Genomic DNA, 15,393 nt, shown 5'->3' with positions numbered 1-15,393 from the left:
GCTACAGGATGATGGGCCTTGAAGACATTATGCCAAGTGAAATAAACTAGCCACAAAAGGACAAAAGATAATACTATATGACTGCACTTAAATGAGGTATTGAGAGTAGTCAAAGATGGTGGTTGTCAGGAGCTGGGAGGAGGAGAATGAGGAGCTATTATTTAATGGTAAGGAGTTCTGGTTTGGGAAGGTGAACGGGTTCTGGAAATAGATGTGTATTTTACCACACACAACACATATACACACACAACATGCTAAAGCTCTTTTACTTTTCTTTTTCTTTTTTTTTTGAGACGGAGTCTTGCTCTATCGCCCAGGCTGGAGTGCAGTGACGCGATCTCGGCTCACTGCAAGCTCCGCCTCCTGGGTTCACGCCATTCTCCTGCCTCAGCCTCCCAAGTAGCTAGGACTACAGGCGCCTGCCACCGCACCTGGCTAATTTTTTGTATTTTTTTTAGTAGAGACGGGGTTTCACCGTGTTAGCCAGGATGGTCTTGATCTCCTGACCTCGTGATTCACCCGCCTCGGCCTCCCAAAGTGCTGGGATTACAGTTACTTTTCTTACTAAGGTATAAAATCCTGTAGGAGTTAGAGAGTTAGGGGACTAAGTTATTGAAAGGGTATTTGAGGCTAAAAGGTTAACATAAAATTCCTAAAACAGTTAGGGCATGGTAGAGGAAATGTGTCCCACTCTGATGATAAACAACCTCTAAAGTTTGTTAGTTTCTAACAAACACTCTGAAACATCAAATACTACAGCTCAAGACCAGAGTGCTTATGCTGAGAATTATCTGAGGACAGAGAGAGAGAGAGCAATCTAAACTGAATGGCTATTCATTTGGTGATTTAGAAAAACAGTGGGCTGCAAATCACATTATATAACTATTAAATCTAAATATACATCACTATGCTTTTATCACAAAGATATAATAAAAAATTTTATTGAGCACTTACTAATCACTTAGCATTATGCCAAGAACAGTGAGGGAAATTGTACTGGACACAGGCCTTGATTTTATGGAGCTTACTATTTAGATAGGCCTCCTTAAAGAGAAGATGATGTCAGTCACAAAATTCTTATTTTTTTGGTAACTACTATGGTAAAAATCCAGAGGGCTATTAGAAAAAAGCTAGAGTAAGATGATAACATGAGCTTTGTGGCTGGAAAGATGGAAAGAGAAAGGATATGCTTATTGCAAATTGAGTTGTCTGGACAAGAAGGCTACAGCTTATGAAACAATATTGGCAGGTGACTAGAACTGCAGACATAATAATCAAAAGGAACTGTCTCTTAGAGGAGTTACTGTGACTAATTGTTCAACAAACTGGTTATCTATCTACTTTGGAAAGACAGACTTAAATAAACCAGGCTCTAGGTGACTATAAAAAGAAGATAAGATTAATAATAGTTTGTAGACAACAGCGATATCTCTTTAGGATGCTGAAAAATGAATTTAACATTAGGAAGTTGTTAAGCAAGTAAACAGAGTTGTCTTTCAAAACTAAAAGCAGGGCCAGGTGTGGTGGCTCATGACTGTAATCCCAGCACTTTGGGAGGTCGAGGCAGGTGGATCACCTGAGGTCAGGAGTTCGGGACCAGCCTGGCCAAACATGGTGAAACCTCGTCTCTACTAAAAATACAAAATTATCTGGGCATGGTGGCGCACACCTGTAATCCCAGCTACTCGGGAGGCTGAGGCAGGGGAATTGCTTGAACCTGGGAGGCGAAGGTTGCAGTGAGCCAAGATCGCGCCATTGCACTCCAGCCTGGGACAAGAGCAAAACTCTGTCTCCAGAAAAAAAAAAAAAAAGCAGTGGACAAAACTTTTAGAAGAAAACACAGGAGAGGCTGAGCACGGTGCACAGTGGCTCACGCCTGTAATTCCAGCACTTTGGCAAGCCAAGGCGGGCAGATCACTTGAGCCCAGAAGTTTGAGACCAGCCTGGCCAACACGGCGAAACCCTGTCTCTACTGAAAATACAAAAATTAGCCAGGCATGGTGGCATGTGCTTGTAATCCCAGCTACTCGGGAGGCTGAGGAATGAGAATTGCATGAACCCAGGAGGTGGAGGTTGTAGTGAGCCGAGATCATGCCACTGCACTCCAGCCTGGGCAACAGTGAAATTCTGTCTCAAAAGAAGACAAAAAGCAAAAACAAAACAAAACAAAACAAAACAAATAACCACATAGGAGTAAATCTTCATGACCTTGACTAAGGCAAGAGTTCTTAGATGACACCCAAAGCACAATCCATAAAGAAAAAAAACTGATTGGTTAGACTTCATCAAAATTTAAAAAATTTGTGCTTCAAAATAATGAGAAAATAGAAAAATCACAAGCTAGGAGAAAATGCTTGAAAATCATATATTTGGTAAAGGACTTGAATCCAGGTCGGGCACAGTGGCTCATGCCTGTAATGCCAGCACTTTGGGACACCAAGGCAGGCGGATCACCTGAGGTTGGGTGTTCGAGACCAGTCTGACCAATACGGTGAAAACCCATCTCTACTAAAAGTACAAAAATTAGCCAGGCTGGGCACCTGTAATCCCAGCGACTCAGGAGGCTGAGGCAGGAGAACTGCCTGAACCTGGGAGGCAGAGGTTCAAGTGAGCTGAGATTGTGCCACTGCACTCCAGCCTGGGCGACAGAGGGAGACCCTGTCTCAAAAAATAAAAAAAAAAAGGACTTGTATCCAGAATTATATAAACAACTATTATAACTCAATATATGGGAAGACCAACAACCTGATTTAAAAAAATATTTGAATAGACAGTTTACCAAACAAGACAACTGAATGGCTAATAAGTACATGAAAAAATGCTTAGCATCATTAGGAAAATACAAATTAAAATCACAATGATATACCACTACGCACCTATTGGAATGACCATAATAAAGAAGACAGACAATAACAGGTGTTGATGAGGGTGTGGAGAAACTGGAACTCTTGTACATTCACATGGAGATGTGAAATGGTTCCGCCACTTTGGAAAATGGTTTAGCAGTTTCTCAAAAAATTAAATTTACCATACAACCCAGCTATTTCACTCCTAGGAATCTTCAACAAAAATGAAAACACAGGTCTGCAGGAGGACTTGTATGCAATGTTCACAGCAGCATTATTCCTAATAGCCCAAAACTGGAAACAATCCAAATGTGAATGGATAAATAAAATTTAGTATATCTAAGCAATAAAATACTATTTACTCTTCTGCAATAGAAAATAATAAACTATTAATATAAGCATCTACATAAACTTTAAAAATATTGTGCTAAGTAAAAGAAGCCAGACACAAAAGACTACCTTATCATATTATTGTATTTATATGAAATGTCCAGTAAATGCAAGTCTATAGAGACTGAAAGCCGTTTTATAGTTGCCTGGGGCTAGGGTAGAAATGAGGATTGACTGAAAGCTAGCAGGAGGGATCTTTTTGGGGTGATGGAAATGTTCTAAAACTGAATGGCAGTGATAATTGCATAACTGCAAATTTACTAAAATTCACTAAAATTACTAAAAATCACTGAATTGTACAGTTAAAATGGATAACTTATGGTATATAAATTATACCTCAAAAAAAGTTGTTCAAAAATATGAAGCAGTCAGAGTAGATGAGAAAAGGAAAATGTAGCTTCCTTTGGAGTCAGCTGTAAAGCGAGATATCTAATGTTGACAGGCCATGATGATTCCCTCTGTAATGGATGATTCCCTCATCCTGCCTTTTAATCAGTCATAGCAAATCCATCTACCAGAAGCCAATCTAATTGCCCAAGTTCTGTCTATGGCCCACTGAAAAAAACAGTCTCCTTCCTTCCTTATATCCCATGCCTCTCACCATTCTTGTCACGTATTCTCTGCTCAATCTCCTGCTTAGTTGTTTTTTTTTTTTTTTTTTTTTTTTTAAGACAGAGTCTCACTCTGTTGCCTAGGCTGGAGTGCAATCCAGCAATCTTGGCTCACTGCAACCTTCGCCTCCCGGGTTCAAGCAATTCTCCTGCCTTAGCCTCCCAAGTAGCTGAGATTACAGGCACCTGTCACCATGGCCGGCTAATTTTTTGTATTTTTAGTAGAGATGTGCTTTTGCCATGTTGGCCAGGCTGGTCTTGAACTCCTGACCTCAGGTGATCCACCTACCTTGGCCTCCCAAAGTGCTGGGATTACAGGCGTGAGTCACTGTGCCCAGCCTCTCCTGCTTAGTTTTAAAACAATTTTAATTAATATTTTTATACCAGGTACAAAGCAATTCTTTCTGAACCCTGTCCTACATGTGGCCCATGTTACCTATTTCTTGGGTACCTTTCAGAGGTATTACTATGCCTGTCTTGCTCTAATAAAGCATCTTCCTATTGCAAACCCCAGACTTCTCTTCAACTGTTGCCTGGCAGCAGGGGAAATTATATCATTGCTGTTACTTACATTTCCACAGGTATCTAATCTTTCTGAAACATCACTTTCTTCATATCTTCATCCCTTCCGCTCACAACATGTCCATGATTTCCTACTGTCAATTGGATAAACCCCCAAACTTCTTAGCCTGGGATTTACAGTCTTCCACCATCTGCTTCCATAACTTAACCTTTCTAGCTATCTTCCTAAGAATCTTAGGCTGGCATCTGGCAACACTGGTTTTGTTTCCCTAAAAACTTGTGCTTATTTAAACCATGGAGAATAAGGAGTGGTGACAAACAGGATGATTAGTAAGAAGGCTACGGACTCTGGAACAAGAATAAAGCTTTGAACCCTGGTGCTGCCTTCCTAAGACAGTGTTGATCTCAGGTTAATAACTAAGGCTCAGAGGACTATTTTTCATCTGAAAAATGATAATTCTACCTAGTATCTACCAAGCAGGTAGATAGACAAGATATGTAACATGTCTAGTACACAGAAAGTACTCAGTAAGTGGTAGGCATGAGCCCTTAGTAATTTGGCAGGCTCATTACTACAGAACTAGTGATAATGAATTTATTCTACTAAGCTCTGAAGTAGGCTGTCTTCTCTGGAATGTGTAGGATCTTGAGGGATAGGGAATAGGGGAAAAGTTGATGTAAATGAAATTCATTGTGGGGAAAAAACAGGAAAATAATAGAGGGAAAACTCATAAAACTAAATCTCCTACAGTAATTCATAGCTTAGTACTCCTTTGGGGGAAGTACAGGTTTCAAAGCTAATTAGTAACAACAATAACAAAAAAAAGTAGAGTTCTAGTCTTTTTAGTTTTATGGCCACATTTCACATGCTATACTACATAGTGACTGGTGGGCACCTAATATTTGGAGTTAATGAGTTTTCAAGGGGTATGCTAGCAATTTCTAGAATCTGATATTCCACAGATGACTAATGTGGTTCAAATATCTGAGAATAAGTGAAAAAGGAGAGCTCACATACATTATCCACAGATGACATGAAAACTTAATCATCTAACAGTTTTATTAGAACTGTTTGATAAGTACTAACTGCTTAATGGCTAGTAGCAGAATTAATAAGCAATCATACACACAGAAGGCTGTTGGGGGATAGGGCTACGACAGGAAACACTTAGCAAAAGCAAATGTCTTTATAAGCTTCTGCTTGTCAAAATCCTACTCCACGTTTAAGGCCAAGTTCAAATTGTACTTCCTCCAAGAAATCTTACTTGGTCTCTTCAGCTGGCTCTAATCTTCCTCCTTAGTGCTTCAAAAAGATCTCATACCTTTAATAGAGTACTCAACATATTTATCATTGCATTTGACAAGCATTTACTGCCACCATACAGAGGACATGCAAAGATGAATAAGGCACTGCTCTCAAGAAGCTCAAAGCTAAGTGAGTTGCCTTGCTTTATATTTGTTTAAAATCTGTTTCGTTCCAGTAGGACTGCTAAGTTCTATGAGGCAGACACTGGTGTGCTCACTACTGCATTCCCAGTATTTAGAAGAGTGCTTGGCATATAGTGGGTGCTCAATAAATATTGAATATAAATGTGAATATAGAATTATAGAGTTCTTTGCATACATATTTTTCTCTTACTAGACTATTACAGACTTAAGAAATATATATAGTTGTGCTGGGTGTGGTGGCTCATGCCTGTAATCCCAGCACTTTGGGAGGCCAAGGCGGGTGGATCACAAGGTCAGGAGATTGAGACCATCCTGGCTGACATGGTGAAATCCTGTCTCTACTAAAAATACAAAAAAATTAGCCGAGCGTGGCAGTGGGCACCTGTAGCCCCAGCTACTCGGGAGGCTGAGGCAGGAGAATGGCATGAACCCGGAAGGCAGAGCTTGCAGTGAGCCAAGATCAGGCCACTGCACTCCAGCCTAGACAAGAGAGCGAGATTCCGTCTCAAAAAAAAAAAGAAATATATATAGTTGTAAGGATAAGGGATGGTCTTTTTCACAGCACCTGGCTTAGTGTCTTGCACACAGCAATGTCTGCCATTGAACTGAGTTATAATTTTCAATTTCATCCTTAAGAAGTTACTAGTTAGTAGCTTCTGCATTCATAAACATAGAGGATCACCACTGTGAATTACATTTATGAAGTCTCAGAAAACTCTTTGTTAAATAAAAACATGGTGGTTGTTCAAAGCATCAATAGAGTAATTTTTGTCAAGTATGGCAGGTTCCCCAGTTCTTCAAACTATTACTTAGGGATAAAACAGCTAGAGACACTGATGGAGCATTGCATCTCTAGGGCAGTGGCTCACAAGCTTAGCTGCACATTAGATTTACCTGGGGACCCTTTGTATTAGTCTGTTCTTATGCTGTTAATAAAGACGTACCTGAGACTGCGTAATTTATAAAGGAAAGAGGTTTAATCGACTCACAGTTTTGCAGGGCTAGGGACACCTCAGGAAACTTACAGTCATGGCAGAAGGGGAAGCAAACATATCCTTCTTCACATGGCAGCAGGAAGAAGAATGAATGCCTGGTGAAGGGGGAAGCCTTTTATGAAAGCATCAGATCTCATGAGAACTAACTCATTGTCATGAGAACAGGATGGGGGAAACTGCCCCGATTCAATTATCTCCACCTATTCCCTCCCAGGACATATCGGGATTATGGGAACTACAATTCAACATGAGATCTGGGTGCGGACACAGCCAAACCATATCACCCTTTAAGAAACACTTCTGGAATTTCTCATGCAGAGGGTTAAGAAAACCTCAAAACACTGATGCCTGGACCCACCTACTGAGCCTCTGATTTAATTGATTTGAAGAGGGCCCAAACAACCACATTCCTTAAAAATTCTCAAGTGATCTTATTGTAGAGAAGCACTGCTTTACAGGAAGAGTATGATTAGGAGAAACAGCACTTTCTTATGGAAAAGACAAGATCTGGAATAGGAAGCCTTGGATTTTAGACCAGACTCTGAATGGGTTATTAACTTCTCTTTCTGTCTCTACATTCTCAAAAACACAGTATCTAACAAGGCTGTTAGAAAGAAAGAGAAAAATGGCTGTGAAACATTGCATGGTCATTAATTTATATGCAAAAATTTAATACCACTACTAGGACCTTCAATCTCTTAGGTCTTGTTTGATATCTTGATACAGAACCTCACACAGAAACTGATTAATGTCAGCCAAATGAAAACTTATATTTTCATGTTAACAAATCCAAAGTGGAATAAAAGAAGCAATTAGAAAGCAGATGGTGATTCCCCTTTTACAGGAAATGGTCCTAGAGAGATGGACTCATAACCTTAGGAGCAAAGGCCCTTCATTGACACTCACTTTAGTTAATTGCTGTGTTCACAAGCTATTTAATCAGCATGAGAGGACAATCAATCTTAATCTCGTTGCTAACACAGGCTAGAAATTCTGGGCCAAAAGTAATTTAACACCGCAGATTTTCATCATCTGACAAAATTTGTCCTTTCATTTTACAGCTCTTTTGCAAGGTCTTCAGATCCTAAATTAACTCCTGTCAATGCTCAAATACTCTATTCCTTCAAGGGAGATGCCTCCAATGCCCCTTATTGCTTTTAAGTATAAATTCATAATGAAATATGAATTCACCTATCATGATAGATAATTAAAGTCAAATCAATATCTGACCAACCTTTTAAAATAAGCGTGGTCTAAATAAACAAGCATGTCTGAATGTAAACACTATTCTTCCAGCACAGGGGCTAAAAAATCCACCTATACATTTGTAATCAGTTTTTTGAAATTACGATTTCCAACAGATATGAGCTAAGTATTGGGTAGTGTAGAAGTGCTCTATGGGAGATAAATGTTTTTTCTCTGTCACTTTCCACTAATGATGAGTTTTCCCCACAGCCAAGAGAACACCTGCTGTGGGAAAAGGCTGGACTGAGTTCAGAGAAGCTGACACTTCCTCTCAGATCCAGCCTGCCCTCATTTGCAGCCCACAGCCTGGTTCAGAGGTCCTTTCAACTTTTCAATATCCAAGACAAGGAGGAAAAAGTCTGGCTGATAAGAAAGGTTTTCCACCAAGTTGGGGCAATGCTATGCATGCAGCATTTCTTGCACAAAGACTAACTAGGAAAACTGGGACAAGCACTAGCACTCCTCTATCTTATTTTCAATTATTGAATCTTTAAAGCTAGAAGGGCCCTTACAGCAAGCATCTAGGATAAGCCTCTCAATTCATGAGGCCAGTAAGGTTAAGTGATTTGTCTAATGACTATGGGAACCTCTGAGGCAGAAGTTGGTCTCAAGTTTTCCATCTTCATGCCTACCATGCCACACTATCTTGGTGATATGGTTTGGCTGTGTCCCCACCCAAATCTCGAATTGTAGCTCCCATAATGCCCATGTGTCGTGGAAGGGACCTGGTGGAAGGTAATTGAATCATGAGGGTAGGCCTTTCCTGTGCTGTTCTTTTGACAGTAAGTCTCACAAGATCTGATGGTTTTACAAAAAGGAGTTCCCCTGCACATGCTCTCTTTCTTGCCTGCCACAACGTAAGACATGTCTGTTCATTTTTTTTTGAGATGGAGTTTTGCTCTTGTTGCCCAGACTGGAGTGCAATGGCGTGATCTTGGCTCACCGCAACCTCTGCCTCCTGGGTTCAAGCCATTCTCCTGCCTCAGCCTCCTGAGTAGCTAGGATTACAGGCATGCACCACCACGCCGGGCTAACTTTTTGTATTTTTAGTAGAGAGGGGGTTTCTCCATGTTGGTCAGGCTGGTCTCCAACTCCCAACCTCAGGTGATTTGCCCGCCTCAGCCTCCCAAAGTGCTGGGATTACAGGCGTGAGCCACTGCACCCAGCCATAAGACATGTCTTTTCTTTTCCTTTGCCTTCCACCATGATTGTGAGGCCTCCCCAGTCATGTAGAACTGTGAAATCAAACCTCTTTCCTTTATACATTACCAGTCTCGGTATGTCTTTATTAGCAGCATGAGAATGGACTGATACACTTGGAAATCTCTCATGGAACATTTTTAGTGCCAGGTTAGATTCTTGGTCATGGTCAGATGGTAGCCATTGTTCAGTGGGAAGAGTACTGGGCTGGGAATGAGAAAATCTGGGTTCTAGCCTTAGCATTGCTTTGTGTGTTTGTGTGTGTGTGTTCTCTTAGAGGCCTGGATTTTTTTTTTTTTTTTTTAAGACAAGGTCTCACTCTGTCACCCTGGCTGGAGTACAGTAGCATGATCATAGCTAACTGCAGCTTCAACCTCCCCAGGCTCAGGTGATCCTCCCACCTCAGTCTCCTGAGTAGCTGCGACTACAGGCACGTGCCACCATGCCTGGCTAGTTTTTGTATTTTTTGTGGAGACAAGGTTTCGCCACTTTGCCCAAGCTGGTCTTGAACTCCTGGGCAGGAGAATCACTTGAACCCAGGAGGCAGAGGCTGCGACGAGCCGAGATCACGCCATTGCATTCCAGCCTGAGCAACAAGACCGAAACTCCGTCTAAAAAAAAAAAAAAAAAAAAAAATAATAATAATAATAATAAAAAGAAAAGAAAAATAAAAAGAAAACACACGTCTTACATTGTGGCAAGTCTTGAACTTTGATTCTCCTGCCTCGGCCTCCCAAAGTGCTGGGATTACAGGTATGTGCCACCATGCCCGATGAGGCCTGACCTTTTAACTGGTCTCTGCTTCCGTTTGTTCATCTCACTCTCAGATGCTGATTCAGTCCTATCATCTTTTCTTTCTTTCTTTTTTTCTTTATCTTTTTTTCGAGATAGAGTTTCGTTCTTTCTCCCAGGCTGGAGTGAAGTGGTGCGATCTTGGTTCACTGCAACCTCCGCCTCCCTCTGCACCCCCACTTCCCTGGGTTCAAGCGATTCTCCTGCCTCAGCCTCCTGAGTAGCTGGGATTATAGGCGCCCACCACCACGCCTGGTTAATTTTTGTATTTTTAGTAGAGACGTGGTTTTGCCATGTTGGCCAGGCTGGTCTTGAACTCCTGACCTCAGGTGATCTGCGTGTCTTGACCTCCCAAAGTGTTAGGATTACAGGCGTGAGCCACCGTGCACAGCCACCATCTTTTCTTTCCTTGTACCAGGGGCAGCTGGTGTTGAAGGGTACCAGAGAGCAGTGTTGCTAGTGTTACACAAATCCATGGTCTCCAACCTCAAGGCTGCTAAAAAAACTCTAACTCATCTCCTAAATTCTAATAGCCTTATTATCAGTCTTTTTGTTTCTATGCTTGCTCTTCTCCAAACTATCTTCCATAAAACAGCCAGAGTTGTCTCTTTAAACGTAGATACAACTATGTCATTTCACTACTCACAACTATTTAATGGCGTTCCATTGCACTGTGAGTAAACTCCAAACTCCCTCCATTCCTATGAAGTCTTGCATGTTCTGTTCCTCATATTCCTCTCTGAGCTCAGCTCAGGCCACTCTCCTTTTTGCTCAGAACCTTCTATACAAACTAGTCCCTTTTCAGTTCTTCACACATGCCAGGTTTGTTTTTCCTGCTTGTTATGGACTGACCTCACCCCCTACCCCATTCATATGTTGAAGCCCTCCCTAACCCCTACCGTGCCCAATGTGGTTGTATTTGGAGATGGGGCCTTAGAGGAAATAACAAGGCTAAATGAGGTCACAAGGGTGGGGCCCTAATCTGCTAGGATTAGTGTTCTTATAAGAAGAAACACAAAGAGACTTCTCCCTCTCTTCATGTACACACACTGAGGAAAGCCTGTGTGAGGACACATTGAAAAGGCAGCTACCTGCAAGGCAGGAGGAGAGCTCTTATCAGAAACCAAATCAGCTGGCACCTTAATCACAGGATTCTATCCTCCAGGAATGCGAGAAAATAAATTTTTCTTGTTAAAGCCACCCAGTCTGTGGTATGTTGTTACAGTAGCCCCAGCAGGCTAATACACTGCCTTGGAATTTGCCTATGTGATTTCCCACTTTCCAGAGCCTCCTCTTCCACCTCTCTAATTTCTCTGTACTTTTCATCAAATATGCCTTCCAACTAGACCACTCTAATGAAACAGCCCTCTCAAAGGTCACCAATTATTGCCATTTCACCAAAACCAATGGAGGTTACCACCTTTAGCTTACTGGATCCTCGCTGTTATATGTGACACGGCAGACCCCTCAGTTCTTGAACCCTCTATTTCCTTGGCTTTGATTTCACTACTCTCTTTAGGTATTCTTTTTTTTTTTTTTTTTTTTTTGAGATGGAGTCTCACTCTGTTGCCCAGGCTGGAGTGCAGTGGCATAATCTTGGCTCACTGCAACCTCTGCCTCTCGGTTTCAAGTGATTCTTATGCCTCAGCCTCCGAGTAGCTGGGATTATAAGCACGCGCCACCATGTCCAGCTAATTTTTGTATTTTTAGTAGAGATGGGGTTTCACTATGTTGGCCAGGCTGGTCTTGAACTCCTGACCTCAAGTGATCCACCTGCCTCGGCCTCCCAAAGTGTTGGGATTACAGGTGTGAGCCACTGCACTCGGCTTCTTTAGGTATTCTCTAACCATTTCTTCTAGATTTGCTTCCTGAGCTGCTTAAATGTTTGTGTCCCATTGGATTCTGTCCTTGGCCCATAGTTCTTTTCTGTAAAATACCCTCCTTGGGTAATCTCATCGGTTCTTATGGTTGTAATTCTAACATGTGTTGATGATTCCTAAATCTATCACAGACCTCTAAGGTAATGTGAATATGCAACTGCTTGCTGACCATCTCTACTCGGACAGTCCACAGGCATCTTAAATTTAAGATGTCCATGACTGAATTCTTTATTTTCCCTTCTAAACCAGTCTCTCCTTTAAAATTCTCAATCTCAGTTGGTGCTGCCCTTTCCTGAACAAGAAACCTGGGGTGACTCTGGATGCTCTCCTCGTCCTCACCCATTGCTTATCTTTTCTCCCTTTGGGCCTCAGGTACCAGAAATGAATTAGGTGTAATCATTGGTTCATGAAATACTCTCATCATTATGTTAATACCTTCATATTAAATAATAACCATATATTCCCACGGTTTCTTTTCTTCTTCCAGCCAAAGCTACCTACCTTTCCTTCTTTGAAGTGCTTCTTGAGCTGCCTCTGCATGGCGGTCAGCTTCTTGGACTGCACCCCACTGTAGGCAAGTAGCATGCCACCAAACTGCCTCTCAGTAATTCTCCCATCCACAGGGTCATGGCGTTCAAACTAGGAGGGAAACAGAAGGAGTGTTCCTGGGGTCAATGGAAAGTATTTTGATGTGGAACATGGAATGATCAGCTGTGTTTGATGGCAGAAAATAGCTGATGACTGGGACTATATTTTTGAGGTACAATTCTCAGTAAGATCTGCAAAAACTAAGAAACAGAAGATCTAGGTTCTTATCCCAGATCTGCCACTTACTATTATCAGAGACAGTCAAACCAGAGCAACAGCATCTTGAGTAAGGTCTAGGAAAGATGAGGCTGGGACTTGCTGGGCTGCATTCCCAGGAAGTTAGGTATTCCTAGCCTCTAGATGTTTATGGTTAATGGAACAGATTGATAACATTTACTGATCAGACCCAGACTCAGCAATGTCCTGATATCCTGATATCTTGTGAACGGAAGCATCCCTAATTTTGCTTTAAAGATAATAATATTGATTACTCTTCTAAAAAATTCATAAAGGTCTGAGAGCATAATTTTAAAGAAGAGTAATATATTTTCAAGTTTCCCCAAAATAGCAACGAAATGTTAGAACATTGATAGAGATAGGACTTACACATGACACACAAAATAAGAAAATTAAGAGTGAATTTCTCTTTCAGCTCTCATTTCTTCAGCTAGCTCAGTAAGTTGACAGAGATCTAAATTTGTTTCCTCAGTAGTGGGACTGTGTCAATGAGCAAGACATAGAACTGTATTTTAATACAATTACTTTTGTATCAACCTATAACAGTGACCATTTTTTTTCCCTTTTTTTTTTTTAAAGACGGAGTTTCACTCATCACCCAGGCTGGAGTGCAATGGTGCGATCTTGGCTCACTGCAACCTCTACCTCCCAGGTTCAAGCAATTCTCCTGTCTCAGCCTCCCGAGTAGCTGGGATTACAGGCATGCACCACCACGCCTGGCTAATTTTTGGATTTTTAGGAGAGATAGGGTTTCACCATGTTGGCCAGGCTGGTCTTGAACTCCTGACCTCAGGTAATCCACTGGCCTCGGCCTCCCAAAGTGCTGGGATTACAGGCACGAACCACCATGCCTGGCCTAACAGTGACCATTTACTGAGTATGTACTATGGGCCAGGTACTTCACTGATATGTTCTTTTTTTTAATTACTTTTTTTTTTGTAAATAGAGATGGGGGTCTTGCTATGTTGCCAGGCTGGTCTCGAACTTCTGGGATCAAGCAATCTGCCTGCCTTGGCCTCCTAAAGTGCTGGGATTACAGGTGTGAGTCACTGTGCCTGGCCTCATATAGTCACTATAACAGCCTACGGAGGAGCTACTATTAGCTCCACTCTGCAGATGAGAAAACTGAGGTAACATGCAGCTACATGTGACAGAGCTGGGATTTGAACTCAGCCCTATTTGGGTCCAAAGACTATTTCTCAACACCACACCATTTCCTACTTCTGAGCAGTAGTACATTCGCTTCCTGTAGAATAGCACTGTGTTGTTTTGGATAAACTTATACAGCCATGGGGCTTAGTCACATTTAAATGAGACACAAAACTATCTCCAAAGAAATCAACATCATCAATATTAGGTGAAAGCCTCTTTTTCAACACTGCCACTCAATATTTGATGTTTGTCACACCATCATTCTATAGAGCTGATAAATTTTTCACAATACCAAATGTTTTCAGGATTCAATTTAAGTGTGATTTATGACTCAATTTACTATCCTGAAACAAAGTGGAGGACTGACAAAATTTTCTAAATGGGCATACTTTTTGCAATGTTTAAATCAGATTTTCAGTGAAATCTGAAACGTGGGTAAAAGTTCACCTATGGGCTTCTTCAAGGCATGTGAAACAAGGCTGTGCTCTCTGCTCTCCAGGGCCGACTTTAATGATTTAGAGTGTTCATTCTACCCTTATCTGGGAGATTTCACAGCTGTGGGGCAATCCCATATGTTGGAATTAGATGAATTTTCAGCTTTATCTCACCAGATAGATTCATGGTTGAAAAGTTTCTTGTTTTTAACACTGGCAGCAGCTGCAGCTTGCTCAAGGATTACAAAAGGCCTTTATTCTCTGTTCTCCATAGGGGCGCAAGGCCTCACCTCTGTTTTGTTTCAGACAGTAAGGTCAATTTCCAGTGCAGATGCCCAAGCAACAATTCCAATGCTCAGATTAGCATTTTTACTAATGTTCTTTGAAAACCCAGACTTGTCTTTTGGTAATGGGCTCTATTATGATTATTTTTAAGTGACTGGAATCTGAAAGGGCTTAAAAACAATCAACTTCTGCTTGTCCAAGCCGTATGGCCACTTCGAAGCTTACTACTTCAGCTCTGTAATTTGATTTTGGGCAGCACCTCTTCTTTTAGGTTTTTAGGCTCTTCTGAGGCAGGACCCCCCTTATTTCTGAGGTCTTAAACATGGCTGGAGGGAGCCATGGAGAGCTGTTTTTCTTTACACGCAAAACTGCTAATGGAAACAGACTTGAACTAATGTCCTATTTGTTCAAAATTTATTAAATGAAGACCACTATGCTAAGGCTAGGGAACTTTGAAGGTAGTATCTCAAGGACCTTCATTAGGGTTAAATTTTCAAGGGCAATAGCTAGACATCATGTGGCTGCAGGGGTCAAGTGTATGCAGGGTTAAGCATTGCTAATCCAAAAACCCCAAATCTGAAATGCATCAAAATCCAAAACTTTTTTAGTTGTTGTTGAGCAACTTTTTTTGTTGTTGTTGTCCAGGCTGGAGTGCAGTGGCATGATCTTGGCTCCCTACAACTTCCGCCTTCCGGGTTCAAGTGATTCTCCTGTGTCAGCTTCCCAAGTAGCTGGGACTACAGGCATGTGCCACCATGCCCAGATAA

At 41.5% G+C, this 15,393-nt stretch overlaps 1 protein-coding gene across 4 annotated transcripts in view; it reads right to left on the bottom strand.

Moving 5' to 3' along the window:
- Positions 1–15,393, bottom strand: part of MICU1 (mitochondrial calcium uptake 1) — a 257,449-nt gene that overhangs the window by 43,709 nt on the left and 198,347 nt on the right. For all 4 annotated transcript variants that reach the window (XM_054503610.2, XM_063670503.1, XM_063670501.1 and 1 more), the window contains one exon: positions 12,432–12,569. In XM_054503610.2, coding sequence (XP_054359585.1) covers positions 12,432–12,569 — 138 coding nt within the window. The remainder of the gene's footprint in view (positions 1–12,431; positions 12,570–15,393) is intronic.

This window comes from Pongo pygmaeus, chromosome 8 (assembly GCF_028885625.2).
Source record: "Pongo pygmaeus isolate AG05252 chromosome 8, NHGRI_mPonPyg2-v2.0_pri, whole genome shotgun sequence".
In the NCBI taxonomy this organism is placed as follows: Eukaryota; Metazoa; Chordata; class Mammalia; order Primates; family Hominidae; genus Pongo; species Pongo pygmaeus.
The sequence above is the reverse complement of the archived record's forward strand: the minus strand, read 5'-3'. Positions and strand labels throughout refer to the sequence as shown.